The sequence below is a fragment of the Lactuca saligna genome, chromosome 3 (assembly GCF_052625555.1).
Source record: "Lactuca saligna cultivar CGN05327 chromosome 3, ASM5262555v1, whole genome shotgun sequence".
In the NCBI taxonomy this organism is placed as follows: Eukaryota; Viridiplantae; Streptophyta; class Magnoliopsida; order Asterales; family Asteraceae; genus Lactuca; species Lactuca saligna.
The window spans coordinates 183,127,022-183,147,418 of NC_136419.1; the positions used below are offsets into that span (position 1 = coordinate 183,127,022).

Consider the following 20,397-nt stretch of genomic DNA (forward strand, 5'->3'; position numbering starts at 1 on the left):
ACTTGTTGAAAAGGTATTTTTCAGCTCAAATTTACTTGAAAAACAGTTTTAGTCCCTCAAAATAAAGTTTTCTTGGTTGAAACCTCTATTTTCGCAGTTTTTACAATTTTGACCCAAAATGGGAAATTTTTGCATCTTTGGTCCCTTTTAAATTTGAAAAGTATTTTTAACCCTTGAAATGGAATTGGTACACTAGTAGTCCCCTGTTTTATAGAAAAGTGCAGTTTCAGCCCCTCTAATTTAAAAATCTCGCAATTTGGGCTTTATTGGGCCGAAAAGTTCATTTTTGGCCCATTATGTTTAAAAATTCACATTTTAATCCTTCAAAAGAGTAAATTTTCAGAAAATACATTTTTGAAACTGTTTTGACTCATCTCAACCATCAGAATTTGTATTTTGTCATTTTGGGCCCTTTAGTTTTATATTTTTAACATTTTGAGCGCAAAAATGGGTTTTTAGCCCAAAGATGTTCATATTAACCAACTTGGTTATTTTTCTAGAATGGATTTGTGTGAAATAACATATGTTATACTTATTTCATTCAACACATTGTAAATCTCGGTTTTTAAGCTCTTTTTGACTAGAACCAACACCACAATCACATAAGAACTATATATATATATATATATATATATATATATATATATATATATATATATATATATATATAAGCATAGAAATCACACAGAGCATACATATACTCATAGATCTATACATTTGCTTGTATTCCCCCCCCCCCCCCCCACAAAACTTATAAAAACCAAAAAATAGGGGGTATAAAGCTCACCTTTGGGCGTGGTTTCGGCTTTTAGATGAAAGTGAGAAGAAAATTTGGCCTTAGTACCTCTCCTCGGAAGATCTCGAACTTAGAGAGTTTCTAGGAGAGTGATCAAGATTTTTACATGGATTAGAAGGAGATTTTGATAAAACAAAGTACCTAAATCATAGATCCAAACTTGATGTTACCTTAGGTGAAGAATTTGTGGAGATATCTTCTTGAAAGCTCCTTAGATCTCGAAATTTTGGAGGAGAAATGAGAGAGTTTCTTGAGAGAAAAATGAGTGAAATGTGTGTGTGTGTGCTTGAAATCGGCCGAGAGCAAGAGAGAGAGAAGGAGAAAAGAGTGGCTAAGCTTGGAAGTATGTGAGTGCATGGATGTTTGAGTTCTCATGCATTGGTGTCCCATGGATAATGGTGAGGTGTCACTCACAAAGTCAACTCCTCTTTCTCTTGGGCTTGGGCTGAGAATGGGGAGAGTGAGAGGAGGATTTTGGGCTTTTTGCCCTTAAGCCCATGTTATAGTTAGGGTGAATGATTATTGGCCCTATAAAAATATAAATGTGATTTTTATGCTTTATTAGGCTAGATTAGGTTAATTATGGTCTAAAATGGTTCATATAATTAATCTATCTCATTCTAGGCCCAATATGGCCCAAAGTGTTAAAATGAGTGAAAGTGGGTCCAATTAGAGCCCATTTAAGAGCTCTAAGCCCAAGATGGTCAAATTGGAAGCTTATTGGTCCAATGAGCCGAATAAGGAAGCCTAGTCCAAAATGGACCTAAACAAGAACTTATAGGGTTTCCAATTGCTTATTGACTATTTGTAATGCTTGTATGGTGTATTTGATTGAAATTTTGTTGTCATAGAGTAAACATCATACACGCTCTTATGTTTTTGGATTCATAATTTGACTTAAGTATTGTTGTTACAAGGCACAAAAATTCCTTATTGTGACATAAAGGAGGTAAGGACTTACAATTTGAAGGTTAAAGAGGGGAGTTTTCGGCCCAAACAATTTTGTGTTCTTGAAGATCTAGATCAAAAGATGGAATTTGTGGATGGATTCAAAGATGAATCAAGAAGAAGTGATGTACAACACATAGATGGAAGAGTTTAATTACACTGGTGTAGATTGGAATAAGAATCTTGAAGATCCTTGGGAGAGAATCCGATTTCTCTAGCTTCGAAGGTGAAGAATGAGTGAAAAATGACTAAGTGTCTCATATATACAAGGGGTTTACGGCCACCATGTGTTTACGATCGTAAACCCACATAGTGTGGCCGTAAACTCCACATGATGATGTCTAGGGTTTGTTTGATAGGTTACCACTTCAATGGACACTTCCTTTCACTTATTCTTTTGATGAATTAAGCTCAGGATGCTTAAATAGACTCTAAATTGTGCTAAAAGTTAGCAAAAGTAAGCTTAACTTTGATTGACTGTAGGGTTTGTACAAATATAAATTTCGGGTTGTCACATCATCCCCCCATTAGAGAGAATTTCTTCTTGAAATTAGAGTTTAAGCAATAAATAGTTACAAATAACTATGCGAAAAGATGAGGATATTTCAGTTTCATTTGATCCTCGTGCTCCCAAGTGAATTCCGATCCTCGCTTCGCGTTCCAACGAACCTTCACTATCGGGATACGGACTTGCTTTGTTTGCTTGACCTCTCGGTCCATGACCTCTACAGGTTCTTCCACGAAGTTGAGGTTCTCGTTGATCTCGATCTCGTCGAGGAAGATTACAAGAGTCTCGTCGGATAGACACTTTTTCAAGTTCGAGACGTGGAAAGTAGAATGTACGTTACTAAGTTCGCGGGGTAGGTTGAGTTTGTAAGCTACAGGGCCGATTCTAGCGAGAATCTCGAAAGGCCCTATGTATCTTGGATTGAGATTCCCATGCTTTCTGAAGCGTATCAAGCCCTTCCAGGGTGAGACTTTCAAAAGAACGTGGTTTCCCACCTGGAACTCCAAAGGTTTCCTTCGTTTGTCTGCATAGCTTTTCTGTCGGTGTCTTGTTGCTTTCAATCGTTCACGAATCTGAACAGTCTTCTCTGTCGTGTGCCGGATGATCTCCGGACCTGTGAGAGTGTTGTCAGGAACTCATCCTTTAGCTAACTGGGTGTCACCCACCTCAACCCAGCACAGAGGGGATCTGCACTTCCGGCCATAGAGGGCTTCAAATGAAGCAACTTTGATGCTCATGTGATAACTATTGTTGTAGGAAAACTCTACAAGGGGTAAATGAGTATCCCATGCCTTCCCAAAGTCGATCACACAGGCTTGCAACATATCTTCCAGGGTTTGGATAGTTCTCTCACTTTGTCCGTCAGTCTGTGGATGGTAGGTTGTACTCATGTCTAGCCTGGTTCCAAGGGAACTTTGTAGCGACTGCCAGAACCTCAAAGTGAATCTACTATCTCTATCGGAGATAATGGATATACGAACACCATGCAGTCGTACGATCTGCCAGATGTATGTTCTTGTAAGCTTCTACATCTTGTCAGTTTCTTTGATAGGAAGGAAGTGTGCGAACTTGGTCAATCTGTCGACGATGACCCAAATGGTATCAAGTCCACCCATTGTCTTGGGTAACTTGTTTATGAGGTCCATTGCGATCTGCTCCCACTTCCATTCCGGTATCTCAGGTTGTTGTAGTAAACCGGAGGGTTTCTGGTACTCGACCTTGACCTTAGCGCAAGTAAGACATTTACTCATGAAGGTAGCAATTTCTGCTTTCATGTTAGGCCACCAGTATAACTTTTTAAGATCCTGATACATTTTATCTGAACCTGGGTGGACGGAATATCTAGTGTTGTGCGCCTCGGTCATGACCAAGTCTCTAAGGACGCCGTGTTTCGGTGTCCAGATCCGGTCCATGAGATATAAGACTCCGCCACCCTTGACTTCCAAGTTCTTATCCATCCCACTAAGGGATTCACCCGCCACGTTTTCAGGTTTCAAGGCTTCGAGCTGGCCCTCCGTAATTTATGCGGAAAGATGCGAATGGATAGTCATGGTCAATGATTTGACCCTTCGACCAGAATATTCTTTCCGACTTAGGGCGCCTGCTACTACGTTGGCTTTACCTGGATGATAACGAATTTTGCATTCGTAGTCATTGAGTAGCTCAACCCACCGTCGTTGTCTCCTGTTGAGCTCCTTCTGGTCGAATATGTGTTGTAAACTCTTGTGGTCTATAAAGATAGTGATTTCGTACCATACAGATAGTGTCTCCAGATCTTAAGAGCAACACAACTGGTCCTAGCTCAAGATCATGTGTGGTGTAGTTGACTCCGTGGGTCTTTAGCTATCTTGAGGCATAGGCGATGACCTTTCCTCATTGCATCAGGACACAGCTGGGCTCCTGGTTGGATGCATCGTAATATACTATGAAGTCTTCTATCCCCTCGGGGAGGGATAGTATCGGTGCGGTCCATAAGGCTCGCTTCATCGTTTGAAACGCTCTCTCTTGTTTCTCTTCCCAGTCAAAGGCCACGCCTTACTGGGTTAATGTTGTAAGAGGTTTTGCAATCCGAGAGAAGTTTTGTATGAATCTGTGATAGTAGCCAGCGAGACTTAGAAATTGACGAATTTCCATAGGCATACTTGGTGCTGACCAGTTCTCAATGGCTTTAATTTTGGAAGGGTCCACATGGATTCCTTCTTTGCTAACCACATGTCCTAAGAATTCGACTCTTCGGATCCAACATTCACATATAGAGAACTTCACATAGAGCTTATCCGATCGTAAGGTTCCTAGGACTTGTCGCAGATGATTGTTATGTTCCTCCTCACTTCGAGAGTAGATCAGTATGTCATCAATGAAGACAAATGAACTAATCCAAGTAAGGACGGCATACCCTATTCATTAGGTCCATGAATATTGTCGGCGCGGTGGTCAATCCGAATGGCATCACCACGAACTCGTAGTGTCCGTAACGAGTTCGGAAGGCTGTCTTTGGGACATCCTCCATAAGCACTCATAACTAATGATATCCAGATCTTAGATCAATCTTGGAAAAGTAACTCGCCCTTTGCAGTTGGTCGAACAAATCGTCTATGCGAGGCAGAGGGTATAGATTTTTGACCGTAAGTTTGTTGAGTTCTCTGTAGTCGATACACATACGGAACGATCCGTCTTTCTTCTTAACGAACAAGACTAGTGTTCCCCATGGTGAGAAACTAGGTCTGATGAAGCCCTTGCTAAGCAATTCGTTACGTTGACCAAATAGTTCCTACATCTCAGCTGGTGCTAATCGGTAGGGAGATTTGGCTACTGGGGTAGCTCCTGGGACTAAGTCGATTCTGAACTTGACTTGTCGTTGCAGAAGCAATCCTGGTAGTTCTTCTGGAAAGATGTCGGGAAATTCGCGCACTACCAGGATGTTTTTTAGGTCTTTCGTTTCTAGGCTCGTATCGACAACGTGAGCAAGGAATGCACGGTATTCCTTACATAAGTACTTTTGTGCTTGAATACTTGAGATGATACGAAAGCTCGTGTCGGATTTTTCGCCATAGATAATAAGAGTTTCGTTAGATGGAAGGTTAAGGCGAACAACTTTCTCATAGCACATGATGTCGGCGCGATGAAAACTCAACCAATCCATGCTGATTATGACGTCAAAACTTTTAGTTGAGATCGACATGAGGTCGATCGAGAAGGTATGGCTATCTAGAGTTAGGGTACATCCTTTGTATATACTGCTAGTGCTCTCAGTTTTCCCGTTAGCCATTTCTACAGTGAATAGTTCTTTAAGTGTGCATGGTTTTTGTTTAAGTAGGCGAGCAAATTTTTGATTTACGAAACTTCTCTCCGCACCACTATCAAATAGTATGCATGCATAAGAGTTATCGAGGAGAAACATACCAGTGACCACTGTAGGGTCGGCAACCGCTTCCTCATGGCCTATAGCCAAAACTCTTCCCACTCCACTGGTATTCCCTGCCTTCAGGCAGTTCCTTTTGTAATGGCCCACCTCGCCACAACCGTAGCAAGCCTGGCCCACACCAGCACCGGGGACTTGGGTGATCGGCCTTGCCGGAGACTTGCAGAAACGGACAGTGTGTCATTTCCTGTTGCAGTTAGAGCACTGCATTTCCCGACAGGGGCCGTTGTGGTGGAAGTTACATTTTTTCACTTTGGCAAGCTTCCAGCGTACTGCTTTACCGGAGCAGCAGCGGCAGGTGCTATCGCAGCATGAACCGCTATGACTCTTTTCTTTTTGGCAGCTTTCTGCTTCTTCTTGTCATCCCATAATTTTTGCTTGTTATCAGCGGCTTTGGAGGGTTCTGAGATGGCTAGGGTTGTTGTTGTTGACGGGGTACGAACCCCATGGTCAATGAGTTGTTGTGCCAATCGCTTGGCACTATCGAAGGTAGCGGGGTTTGAAGCTAGTACATTCCCCTGAAATGGAGGCGCCATCCCCCATATGCACCTCTCTATTTTCTTTCCCTCAGTGTGAACCGTGTTAGGACACAGGGCCACTAGCTCGGTGAATCTGGAGGTATAGGAAACTATGCCGGAACCCTTTTTGGTTAGGCTCCATAGTTCCTATTCTGGTTTTTGGATTTCGCCCCGCGGGCAGTATTCCTCAATCATGAGGTCCTTTAGGGTTTCCCAGCCCATACCATTTGCCACTATTAGATTTAGTGACTTGACATGGCTATTCCACCATGTTAGGGCTTTTTCCTTGAAGGTGCAAGCAGCAAACTTGACCTTGCTCCCTGCTAGGCAGGAGCAGATCTCAAAGACCGACATCGTCTTTTCGAACCATTGCGAGAGTGCAATGACTCCGCTAGTCCCCTTAAAGGACTTTGGTTTGCAATTGGTGAAGTCCTTGTAGGAGCACTCTCTCGAGTGCACGAGGATTTCACCTTGTGTAGAATGAACAGTGTTCCACCTCCACTGGCACCAGTAGAGTGATATTGAGCCATGGCTGTTGCCACAGCCGTAGCTACTGCAACATTTAGAGCTGTCGTATCGATTAGTGGGGGAGGTGGTGGTGATGTTTGATTTGCCGACGTGCCTCTGGCAGGACGCTTGCGAGGTGTCATCTTTTACTGAAAGTTTATAGAGATGATGATGATAGTAAGAATCAGTTGTAAAGTATGATTAGAGTGATCCATGGACTAAATCACCATAGCCCAAACATTAGAATCAGTGTATGATTTGAATAGAGACACAACAATAGAGTAGGGAAAACACAAGGGTATAGACTTTCCAACAGATTAGTTAACTGTCACTATTACTGGTATTACTGATGTAAATGAGTTCGGAAAAAATGACCTAACAGTAGCTCTTACATCAAACCATATGAGGGAAAATGTTGACAGCTTAGTAGTCTAGATAGTGTACTGAAAGACAGGAATATTTTACAGAAAAGTGCTTCCTAGAGCACAGATAAGAAAAGGCTATTCCTTAAATCAAAAGAAAAGATGTGCTAGACATCTTCTATCGGCGACGGGAATTCCTCGGGTGAACCCTAAGGTCTGCCAGTTAACGCAACACTTCTTGAAGATGTCGCTCGTGAGCTCTCTGACGAACTCGAAGTTCTATGAATCCAGATTGGGATGAAGCTAGTTGTTGTTGCAGAGACTCATTGGCTCTTCCAGTCCTTTCCAAAGCCTCTTTGAGTTGGCGAATGCGTACCGTGTTAATGCCAGAGTTGGCATCAATTTCCATGACTCGGTTGATGGCTGCTCGACCTTGTTCCACATTCCGAGCAATCCTACGGACCATGATGGGTAGAACTCGATCAGCTGAGCCACCCTCGATTAGGTTGTAAAAGCTTCGATCCCCATTGTATGGTAAAGGTTGACCCTGTTCATCACTCCAACGATTCAAGTTTTTCGCCCATAAGGGTGTGGGGCCTTGAAATGCTGGTCGGGGGTTGAGATTTGGGACTTGACTCTCTTGGGGTAGGTTACTGACTTCTGGCTCGAAGTCAGAACCATCAGAAAAGCCTTCAGCGTGGTGATCATCAAAAGGGATTTGATGATCATCTTCTGGCTCGTCTTCAAGCCATCCAACATTGCCTTCGTTTGGGAAGTACGTGTCGCCAGGAGGATGGAATCCAGCCATGCTATCTACGCGAGAAAAAGGGTATAAGAATCTAATATAAATAGACATACTACTTAATATAATTATAAGATGATCCTTACCAGTTACTTCAATACCTGCATAGTGCATACCAGTTATATGAAATCAAAATAGGATAGACCTTCGAATAAGTGACCTAACTCTAAACCCGCAACCAAACAACGAACATGGAGTACAACAAAGATCACAGATTCTCAGTCTATGACATCTTAGTTACATATAACCTTAGCGTATCCACTTAGCAACTATTGACCTACTAGTAAAGATCTTTTTAGTTCTCTAGATAAGTAATTATAGTAACACAAAACACACCTATAGTATTTTAGGTTCATGTTGTGTTCTAATGTTATCATTGTAGTAGTGTTGGTAGGTTTTTAGACTTGCCATATCGAAACCATTCTCGGGCATATTCTAATCACTTCTCGGACCAACATAGTTGATCAGGATATGTCACTCCCAGAACTGGCAATACATCCCCAAGCCTACTTGTGATATTCAACAATCATAATACTTTTGTTCTGTCCTAGTGACACTGATTTTAGTATGAATGCAGGTATGTATACTTAGTTAAATATTTTATTATTTAAAAGTATAAACTCTTGGTCAGAGTATTTTAATCCCGTTGCATATATAGTTTGTATATCTTTTATGGGTTGATATACTCAATTCACTATAAACAATGCTCTGATACCAATCTGTCACACCCGAAAACCGGAACGACGGAAACGTTCGGGGGGTGGAGGACGTCATGTACAGTATCACAACACAAAATAATTGTAAACAAGCAACAACATCATCCATTGCATTAATAATATAATTTAATACAAGTGTGTTCTGTATAGTTTATAAGACGCCAAAAATATAACTCAAAATAAAAGATGAGTCTTGAATGTGCTCCATCTTCTCAAAAGCTCGCATCGGTACCTGTCTACTAATGACCTGAGAATACAAGTTATTTTGAAAGAGTTTATCAGCTTTAAAGCTAGTGAGTTCATAAGCATTTTAGTGTCATTGTTTGTATCAAAATGTTTGTAACAACGTCTGATGTATGAATTTGTAATTATTTGTAGTAAAAGTTGTGAATGTTTGTAAATGTTTGTAACTCCTAGAAAATTCTATATTTTCTACTAAAAGTAGCCTTCTACCAAGGCCCGACTGTTTTGTATGTTCGTTTCTTGTAAAAGTGTGTAATTTTCCCAAGTGTAACTATCATTAACAAAATATAGGTTTTACATTATCGTTTATGTGAAATGATCACAAAGTGAAAGAAAAAGGGAAAATAATGTAGTACTATAGTGTTGTATTATAGTAACTACTGTTGTACTAACTACCTTAAACCGGATTTTTATCAAGGTATAATGTGATTTGATTGTACCATACTATCGACTAAAACACGACGATGAAAGACGTCGGAAACTATGACATTTGGCACCCGAAGACCTGCAGGTCCCACTGTAGCTAGCAACAAGGTGTAGGATAGTCAATCCAGTATGGATCTATACACAAACTCACGCTCTCCCTCCAGGAGACTCTGGATACAAATCGATCCATGGTAGTGATAACATGTCCCGAAACAATGGTTCACATTTATGTTATAGTATACTTGTATATGTATTGTATGTACTAGTGTAGTGTATGTATTGTTTCTCGTTATAGTATTCTATATATGTTTCTCTTCATAGTATGTTTGTATAGTTTCTCATAATAGTAAGTTCTCTTAGTTTCTCATCATAGTATAGTTGTATAGTTTCTCATAATAGTAAGTTCTCTTAGTTTCACATCATAGTATAGTTGTATAGTTTCTCATGATAGTAAGTATTGACTCATGAATGAACTGACTCTTTTTATGTTTCATTGAACTAGAAGAAATGAGTAGTATCTCCCTAAACTATACCTATTATAGTTTACTAGTAGAATTGTTTGTATGATTGAATGTATTGAACTGAGATAAAAGCTTTTATATCTATACACATATACATAATATATAACTAAGGATCCAACGACACTCGGACAAACAACAGGGTACTCTAAGTCCACAACCAAACAAGGACCATGAATTAAAGTGGGTTGTCAGTCCTAAGCCCTTCAAACCTTACTTATATAACTATATATGTATTAGACATGATTTTGACAATATATAAGTTTGAAAGCTGTAAAAGAAAGGTTTGGCATATAAGAGTGAGTTTGATAAAGAGTTTAATCATGTAGAAGAGTTTGATAAACAGTTAAAAGCATAGTAAATCCATTGTTTGATAGTTATTAATCACATGTGATTGATATAATAACTATAATGTTTCAACTTGTATTCCCCCATAAAAGCATTTAAAATCATTTAAAAGGTTGATTAAGGGGTATGAACTCACTTGTAGTGAGTAGGTTGGATGAACAAGTGGTGTAAGATGCTAGGTGTCAAGTGAAGACTTGAGCACACACAAGGATCCTAGTTAGCACATAATGACACATATATGCATCTAATTAGTGTTTAAACAACTAATTTAACAAGTATATGCATCCTAGAACATGGAAAACACTTTGATTCAAGTGTTATAAGTACTAAAGGGTTGCATCTAAGGGTTGTAGGGGTGTGCATTGGAGTTCACGGCCCAAGAGAAAACCCCCCATGAGTTTACGGCCTAGGGTTTGTGGCCCTAATGGTTTTACGGCCGTAAACCCATGGTGACTTCTACCATTTTGATGTTTAAGATCCTTAGTTCAGGTTGGAAGTGTTCTAGACAAAGTTCTAAGCCTTAGGAAGGAGTTTAGGGAAACATTGCACCCATCATTAGGGTTTACGGCCAAGTGAGATTGCCTTGGTCGTAGACTCCCTTTGTTATTGGATTCTTGGTGCTCTCAAGTCCTTAAATCATTATCCTAAGTAATAAACATGTAAAGAAGGTAAGGACTTACAATTTTAAGGTTAAAGAGGGGAGTTTTCGGCCCAAACACTTTTGTGTTCTTGAAGATCTTGAAGATCTGGATCAAAAGATGGAATTATGGGATGGATTCAAAGATGAATCAAGAAGAAGTAATGTACAACACATAGATGGAAGGGTTTAATTACATTGGTGTAGATTGGAATAAGAATCTTGAAGATCCTTGGGAGAGAATCCGATTTCTCTAGCTTCGAAGGTGAAGAATGAGTGAAAAATGACTAAGTGTCTCATATATACAAGGGGTTTACGACCACCATGTGTTTACGATCGTAAACCCACATGGTGTGGCCGTAAACTCCACATGATGATGGCTAGGGTTTGTTTGATAGGTTACCACTTCAATGGACACTTCCTTTCACTTTTGATGAATTAAGCTCGGGATGCTTAAATAGACTCTAAACTGTGCTAAAAGTTAGCAAAAGTAAGCTTAACTTTGATTGAATGTAGGGTTTGTACAAATATAAATTTCGGGTTGTCACAATAAGAAACCAAAAGTTAAAGTTGGGAGAGTGCAATGTGCATAATCGATCGAGCTCAAGTAAGTGTTCCCAATGTGCTAGCCATGCTAGAGTTATATTTGTAAATTGATGTAGAATTGATTATTTGTAAGTGTATGCTTTCAAAGTTGTATGTGTCTAGGATTGCATAGCCCTAGAATGATGGATTCTACCTTATTCATGTTCCTTGTTTGGTTGTGGTTTAGGGTAGAAGCTTATTTGACAGCCTATGTGATTCTATTTGTGTATAACTTGCATGTATAGAGCAACCTGCTATGATTGACTTGAGTTTCTGGTTCCATGAGGATTGAGAAATCCTAGAATAGTCTAGGATTTGAGTTATGTTGTATTCTGTGGATTATGTTATTGTTTTTGGGTGAATTAAAGCTATCAGGTTTGGACTTAGGGAAGGTACATGTAGGTGTGGAATGTAGTATTGGACCCGTACTACTGGAAGCACAGGACTTGTACCCAAAACAATGTCATACCTAGAAGCTCTAAGGATTTCGGTGAGGAGGAACCCCTTCGAACTTCCTGATCAATTTATATCATGTGTTATCTTTTCAGTTGAGGATGGTGATGATCACGTGAGGTTCGGGTTCAGGATCAGGATCAGGATTTGGTTCAGGCTCTGGTGCATAGCCCATTGATGAGAGGCTATGTGATCTTATCGTGGCTGAGGTTACTCGTGGCATCCTTGACACTATCTCGGTGATCTTTGGTACCGTCAAAGAAGGGATTATGGAGATCATAGAGGAGCGGCTCAGGTCATTTCAAGCCGAGATTGTTGCGAGTCAGTTTTGGACTCGAGCTCCCTCATTCAGGGAGTTCAAGGCATGTGGTGCACCTGAGCTCCCTCAAGCAGTAGGGATAAGATTTAGAACTGGAAAACCGGACCTAAACCGGAACCGTTGGAACCGGAACATGTAAAACCGATCCGGGTCCCGTGTTTAAAGAATGACTCTATCCGGGTTTTGGGTAATTCGAGTTTCGGGTAATTCGGGTTTCGGGTCCTTCGGGTCTGGGTAAACCGGGTTTAAGAACCATAACCATGTTAGGAACCGAAGGTGGTTCGCGGGTTTTCTGGGTCCAGGTCTACCGGTCCGGGTTTGGACCCACTCTCATCCCTACTAAGCAGTGTCTAGCGTGATGTCTAAACAATTAGTGAAGTTGTCAAAGCCGATGAAATTTTAACATCTTAAAGAAATTTTATCTCAACAAAAATTATATGAGGAAGTACTAGTGTTGCATTAGTCATATTACCTTATTTTGTTATGATATTAATCGTTTTTTTTTTTTTTTACTTTTTTTTTAATCATAAATAGTTTACAATTTTGGATTCCGACTAGTCGCTGACTAATCCTACAATCTCTAGTCATGAGTCAATTGACTTAGTAATATCTAATGGCTTTTACAACCATGGTTTTTGTGTAGGTATCTTAAAATTTATTTCCGCAACAAACAATAAATAAATTGTTAGGATGAATAGATTTTCCCATGTTTGTGTAAAATAATAAAAAATCTTGAAAATGTCTTAAATAGGGAATAATTTCATGGCAAATAATATATTTTGTCATTGTCATGTGAAATTGATGGCATATTGATTTGTTAAAAAGGTATGTTAGCAAATATTGAGATATTGATTAAATTATTTTAGATTTGTTTGCAATTACCTCTTTTACAATATGGAAATTGAACGATTTACCAATGTTTAAATCAGTTCTTCAAAATTGAAATGGTTATGCTATAGATTTATAATTAAAAAGTGATTTAAATTTGATCGAAACTCGTTTTTGTAAGATTTTAAGCAATAGATGATAAAAATATACGATAAGACTGATGTGGAGCTCAACATGTTGTGGGTACACCGCCTCCACCTCAAACATGCTGTGAAAATCAACCATTCTCCGCCCCCACCTCAAACATGCTGTGAAAATCAACCATTCTCAGCCCCATCACAAACATGCGGTGAAAATTAACCATTATTTGCATTCCATTGAGGAAGAGAGAGAAAAGTGTATGTGTATCAATCCTATTTTTTATTCTCTTTTTCATCTTTTCTCCATCGTCATGACATGACACTCTTTCTTTTCCTTTGACATAATAAATCAAGATACATCTTATATGGAGCTTAGGTGGCCATGACAATTGAAAAGATGACATTACTTTCTCCGGTTCAAGAGGGAAATTATTTCATTACAAACTATTAATACAATATTTTAGATATTGATTTTGAATATATGTTCTCTAACATAGAATTTAACTAAAAATACGTTTTATTCCCATTTAGTTTATCCATTAAAAATAGACTTTTAATCATTATGTCATTTGCTTCCGTTTTCTTTTACCTAAAATACAAAAGTTAATCATCGTAACAACAAACAAACGTAGTACACATCGTAGGCCAAAATACTGAACAATTAAAAAAGCTATAATTCGCAATGATTTGGTTGAAAAATCTTGAATCTCTAAGGCTGAAGAGAGTGGCCCTCGCTAGGGGATCGCCTCCAGCTCGCTACCCTCACCGAAACCACTCACATCATACTTGCTAGAAGCATCGCCAACAATGTCTGGCCACCCCTGTAACGAGAGGAAAGAGAAAAGAAGAGAAGTGGGTTCCTATTGGCTTCTTTATTTTCTTTTCTTTTTTTATTTCCAAAATAAAACCTATTAAATAACACAACATTTGAGATGCTACCACTTCTTACCTTTTAACAACTTGATGCTACCATTCTCTTTATCTTTATCCTACATGAACAAGGTGCTAGAAATATTACCACTTCCTTTAGCCTAAGCATCGATCACAATAATGCATTAGATTATTCCATGTCATGATTACCCATCAACCTTTTGTGCGTTTGACTTCATTAGACTAAGATTGGCGTTCACGTTAAATTTTTATTATGGTTTTTAATCTTTTTTCCCCAAAGTGAAACAAGATGGCACATAAACTTCTTCCCAATATTTCTTCTATCAAAAAACAGACTCCATCATTTTCATCATCATCATCAAATAAAACTCAGTTTTCTAATCCTTCAAATTAACCGAAAAATATTTTCTTGGTTTCTTTTGTTATTCGTAACAATATAGAAATGAAAATCGTCATGTATTTAACATACATTAACCGACTAACACCGATATAAATAAAAGAAAAGTTTATAATAATTTACACCGCCCAAAAAGGTAAAATAAGGAGCAAAAGTCATAAATATAACCCTAAAAATCTTGTCTAAGCCTTATAAAAATCCCCTTTTCGTGCAACAAATGCAATCTTATGTTTAAACCTAAATATAAAGACCATGAAAAGCACCATAATTTGGCAAAAACAAAGGTTGTCACTTTACCTTCAACTTAAAATAACAAATAAAATCCCATAATTTTTTTGTTACTCTCACAATTGGATTTAAGTTGCACACCAATTACAAGTAGTAAAACTAAAAACAAATATACACAATCCATGAAACCAATTTACAACCACACCCCAAAACTCCAAAAAAATTAAAAAAAAGCTCCAAACCCATAAAAATATCAAGCAAATCAAAACAAACTTGCAAATCCACATCTTTCATTCTGTATTTACCCACAAGTAAACACATTGTTTTTCTTCTTCTTCTTTCTTTTTTTTTTAAACTATTGCTATGTGACTCTTATCAACACATAAGAAATAACAATTTCACTTAGACTCCTCTTTCTTGGAGACTTCTAGTTGCCTAGGCAAGAGGTTAAGAAAGCTTCCTTGTGTTTGTTGAGAGGAAGTTGAATCCGTTTCTTCTTCTACAAAACAAAGCAAATTATTTATTTATTTATTTATTATAGTATTCTACTTTCTATAATTTGAAAAATATAACCATCATAGTAATGTTTTCTAATTGGTAGATTTTTCAAATTACAATGTCCAAATATTTCCATTTAAGATGTTCTTTTTTAATTGCGACGTTTATTTTTTGCGAGAATTTTCAAGTTAAAAAATACCTATTTTAGCCATTGCCACCTCACAAATTTTTTGATGGTGTAAATCTTGGTGAACAAGGTTCCGCTATTTTGCAATAAATGAGGGCAATTTTGGAAATTTGGATTTAAGATGCAAACTTCCAGGAATGCAAGTAAAAACCCTAACCCTAACCCTAGAACCCCATTTGTTACTTCATTTTGACATGGAAAGATAGATTACTCTATTTTGTCATGAAGTTAAAGGGTATTTTAGATATTTTACTATAAACATTTTCAGAAACATGAGAGAGAGAGAGAGAGAGAGAGAGATTACTAAAAAGCGACTTGACTGTTGGCCTCTTAGGTTTTGTACTCTTCTTCTTCAACTCAGCTGAAAATAAATTTTATAAAAAATTTATAATTAATTAAACACAATGTTAATGCATCTTATTTCTTATCACAATCTAACAAAAGTGATTTGCTTTCTAGGTCTATTTTTCGACGAGAAGGGCATTTACGTCTTTTTGAGTGGGACAAAAAAAGAAAAGAATAAATGGTGTGAAAGTATGTATATATACCGATTCCTGGAACTTCATGTTCATTTACAATTTCAAAGTTCTTATAGGTGTACCCCATAAAGTTCACATCCTTTGAAGATAGCATCTGCATCTCAAAAAAAAATAATAATAAATAAATAAATAAATAATACAATATAAAAGATCAACAACTAAAAGATTACAAATATCTCAATTACAATTTGTTAACTAATTAGACAAGTATGGTTTATAAATACAATTATTATTCATAAAAGAAAATCCGTCGGAAAATTTTATTTATAATAATTATTAATCGTGCATGGCAGCTTGAATAAAACTAAAACACACATCGGAAAATTTTATATATAATTAAAATTCATAAAAGAAAATTTTGTTGGAATATTTTATAAATAATAATTATTACTCAATAGACATTTATGGTATAGCTTGAATAAATCTAATGTTCCTTATTCAAGAAAAGGACACCCGTCGGAAATATTTATAAATAAATAAAATCCGTCGGAAAATTTTATATATAATAATTATTAGACATGTATAGTGTTATTAGCTTTAATAAATCTAAAGTTTCTTACTTGAGAAAAATAGTTGGGATATTTATTTTGTCATAGTTTATTATTTTTAAAAGAAATTAGGAAGGACAAATTTTTTTTTGATGACTATGTAGCAATGTGTTTATGTTCGAGTTTTACCAAAATATTTTATAGATCTTATTCCCTACAATCTTATATATATATATATATATATATATATATATATATATATATATATATATATATATATATATATATGAAATCATAATTCAAATACCTTTAAGAGAAAATTTGATAATAGAATTTAGTTGACATAACTAGATACATGATAAATCTTAATGTGTACAAAAATGATAAATCATTTTATTATATTTAAAAAAATATATGTATTTTTATATAAACCAAGATTTTTACTAACCTTTCTCCAAGGACCTGATTTTGTTGAAGAAGGAATTTGGTTGTCACCCTGAAGTTATATCACATCAAGAAAAACATAAAAACTGTAAGAATATAAAAGAAAAAAAAATTATAAATTTGATATAAGGGTAACCAAATAAAGAATTCACCTCCTCAAACTTCTCAAAATTTTGGGTATCCAGCTCATCATTTACTTCTGGAATAAATGCAGCTTCAATTTGATACAACTTCTCCCAATCTATACCCTTGAACCATTGATGTGCCTATAAATAGCAAAACCACAGGTTAAGATGATGAGAATGAGGAGAAGGGTATTTACGTCTTTTTTCACATCCATCAGTCTAGGACATTACCTTAATTTCATGAGCACCTTTGGTTCCAAGCCTCTTTTCAACATTGCATAAAAGTTTACAGATGAGATCTTTTGCCTCTGGTGACAATTTTGCCTCTTCGGGAAATTTCAAATGAGTTCTCCAATTCACTATCTGTATTTTAAATAATCCAATTTATAAAGATTAATTGAGGAATGAAAATTTATATAAAAAATAGATGAAATTAGTCAATAATTACCTTTCTACAGGTGGACATTGGTTCATCTGAATAGAAGGGTGGGTATCCAACAAGCATTTCATACATGATAGCCCCAAGAGACCACCTATAAAGCAAGAAATAAAGATATTCAAGATCCAATTTATTTCTTTATAATTTATATATCAATAAACAAAATCCTTTTTTTTGTAAAGAAAGAAAAAGATACAAACCAATCGCATTCCATTCCATATCCTTTCTTCAGTAAAACTTCAGGAGCAATATAATCAGGTGTTCCAACAGTTGAATAAGCCTACATCATTAAAAACATCAAAGATTCATGTAAATATAATGTATTATTTTAGCTTATATCATATATGTTATTTTAAATACTAGAATTAATGAACTTTTAGTTAAGAAAAGCAACAGATTAAACATAATAAAAGCTCGTTAAAACCAAAAACAAGTTATGTTAAAAAATAATACCTTTTAGTTATTTCCAGAAAGTCAAGATTTTAATTTAATTAAACCGATGAAAACTTCAGTAAAAAAAAGATTTGTATCATGCAGTTACATAAATAAAAATGTGTTATATCGCAATTTTTCATTCCATTCCATGATGGAAAGAAAATAAAACTTAAACAACCCTTTTCTTTCGATTGAAATTTTCCAAAATGGAATCCATTTCATTAAACAAAACAAACATATATATATTTTTTTAATTCAGATATAGAAATAACTTACAAGCATCCTTCTATTCCTCTGCCAATGCTGCAATTGCTCTTGTTGAGTGCGTTTAGGTATTGCAGGGCGCCCATCACTTTGAAGGGCCCCACTTAAATTATTTGCAGAAGAAAAATCTTTTTCTTGAAGATTACTGCAATCTAATGGTTTACATAATCCAAAATCTGATAGTTTCATGTGTCCAGATTTATCAAGGAGCAAGTTATCAGGCTTAATATCCCTGAAACATTTAAAAAAAAAAAAGATTATTCTTAATTCTTCTCATAAAAACTACCACTTGTATGAAATATTGAAACGAAGTAAAAGGAAAGTTATGTAATGTAAATATGTAACAAACCTATGAATATAATTATGTTTGTGAATGGATTCGATTGCAAGAACAGTTTCACCAACATAAAATCGAGCTTCATCTTCAGTTAATGTGTCTTTTCGCATGAGTAATGTCATCATATCTCCACCAGGTAGATATTCCATTATGAGGTACAGAAATTCTTCATCTTGAAATGAACAATAAAGCTTAACAATGCAATTGCTATCAACTTCTGCAAGTAGGTTCCTTTCTGCTTTCACATGTTCAACCTAAAGAAAACTCGAAGAAAAGGTAATTGTAAGCATTTTTGGAAACAAGAAACGGTTTGATGATTTACAGAAATGCCCTTCCACCTGTCCTCTACGAAGCATTTCGGACTTCTTAAGTTTTTTCATTGCATAAACATTTCCAGTTGTCTTCTCCCTGCATATTCTAACCTGTAAAGAAGAGAGAGAGAGAGAGAGAGAGAGAGAGAGACCAATTACCAATTACAAATATACCCCTTGGATTATAGACCAAGTTTTCAAAGTTTGTGAGTGGCAATTCGGTAATATACCTCTCCAAATGCACCCTTGCCGATCATTGTCAATGGCTCAAAATCATCAGCACCCATTTTATGCCTCTGAAGGCGCATATATTCTGTTTCCTTCTTCTCCAGATGTTTAAGGAGATTGTTTTGCTCTTCTTCAGAGACCTCTGAATCAGCCAATTTCTTCTCAAGTACATTACGCCTACATCAAAAATGGATTTTTGTCACATTTTAAAGTGTTGTAGATATAAGAAAATGTATAGAGTTCGGTTCATACCTTTCCCTCCTTTCATTAAGATTCTTCATTTGCTCCTTGTAGTGTTTTTCTATATACTGTTTAGCAGCTTCAACTTTCTGTTTAGTAGCATTTGAAGGTGCTTCTTCACTTGTTACTCTTAGACCTTCTTTTCCATAGCTTCTAACTTCCTTTTTCTGTGAAGATTTAGGTTTCTCTTTTGGTTTTAATTTTCTACACCAACGCTTTGCAAAATCCATTTTGTGATGATTGATTAACGCTTTCTTCTGATCAGGACTAAGTTACAATGAAAAGTATCTCAAGGCCGCGATTATCTGTTCACCTTTTTCCAAGAACATTGAAGCCAGTTACCGATCAACAAATTCTATCAATGCATAATCTGCTAAGACAAAAGCCACCATTAGAATTCAACAAAAAGATGGAGAAAAAACGAGATAAAAAGGCATAACGATTAAAGAGAAACTAACGATAGCTACTAATTTTGGTGAATCGAATAATATAGAACCCACTCCCTTCGGGCATAAAACCCCCAAAATTAAAAGAAAACTGATGATATCCCTTTAATCCAATCCGGAGCTAGTCTCGGAACTTTCTTCCACCCCCTAAAGTTACAAAACGGTACGCTTTTTGTAATTCTTAGATCAAACAAAAAGAACAATCAAATGTACCACTGAATCGGTGCTATATCAACAAAATTCAACCCGTTAAGTAAACATCAAGAGTAGAGAAAGTGAAGTTCGGATGCTGAAAACCCTAAATTCTAGTAATCTGGATAACTATTGAGAGAGTACCTAATTAAAAACCCTAGAAGGAGAGAGCAGAATCGTAAAGGAATGGAAGTGACGCGGAGTGAGAACACTAGACTTTTTGCATCGCCAGATTTTAGAGAGAGAAAACCAGCACAAATCTTGTCTTCTGGTTTTGAGCAGTTGAAAATCCGAAGAAATCTTTTTGAAACCAGTTCATTTGTTGGTGATTGTCTCGCGCGAACTTTCACGATGTTCTTCAATATATCGTTCCCATAATTCACGAGATATTGGCTTTTACTTAATTTAGACACATTTATTTATGGAACCTAGAATTGGATTTTCTTTTCTATAGGCACGTATAAAAAATAATTATTAATAAAAAAACATTAATGGCGAAAATGGTGTGTGGTTATATTGTTTTTTTTAGCTCTAAAAATAGTTTTAAGTGAAAGTGTTTATCGATTTATCACTTGTGTATCTGTGCAAAGTGACGGACGACAAATAGTTTGTTTCAGTTGTAACGATGTAATT

General features: G+C 36.5%; 1 protein-coding gene across 2 annotated transcripts; it reads right to left on the minus strand.

The window, feature by feature from the left end:
- Positions 1–14,724: 14,724 nt before the first annotated feature.
- On the minus strand, positions 14,725–20,132 carry LOC145037594 (uncharacterized). 2 transcript variants are annotated; one of them, XM_078986292.1, is made up of 15 exons: positions 19,909–20,132; positions 19,585–19,719; positions 19,139–19,496; positions 18,889–19,063; positions 18,686–18,769; positions 18,360–18,601; positions 18,023–18,242; positions 17,512–17,591; positions 17,321–17,405; positions 17,104–17,235; positions 16,900–17,013; positions 16,752–16,799; positions 15,825–15,909; positions 15,581–15,637; positions 14,725–15,090 (listed from the first exon to the last, which is right to left on the minus strand). In XM_078986292.1, exons 3-15 carry the CDS (start codon positions 19,354–19,356, stop codon positions 14,990–14,992), a joined length of 1,641 nt encoding a protein of 546 aa, XP_078842418.1. In that variant the 5' UTR covers positions 19,357–19,496; positions 19,585–19,719; positions 19,909–20,132; the 3' UTR covers positions 14,725–14,989. The 2 variants fall into 2 exon arrangements, with proteins under 2 accessions (XP_078842418.1, XP_078842416.1); XM_078986290.1 differs by lacking the exon at positions 19,585–19,719.
- Between the last annotated feature and the right edge of the window lie 265 nt (positions 20,133–20,397).

What these genes read in the sequence shown, in the direction of transcription:
- LOC145037594 (XM_078986290.1), bottom strand. Translation starts at nt 19,356, where the DNA reads ATGGATTTTGCAAAGCGTTGGTGTAGAAAATTAAAACCAAAAGAGAAA. An exon ending in CTTAATGAAAGGAGGGAAAG is followed by an intron (nt 19,064 to 19,138) that starts GTATGAACCGAA and finishes TTTTTGATGTAG; the next exon opens with GCGTAATGTACTTGAGAAGA. An exon ending in GCAAGGGTGCATTTGGAGAG is followed by an intron (nt 18,770 to 18,888) that starts GTATATTACCGA and finishes TCTTCTTTACAG; the next exon opens with GTTAGAATATGCAGGGAGAA.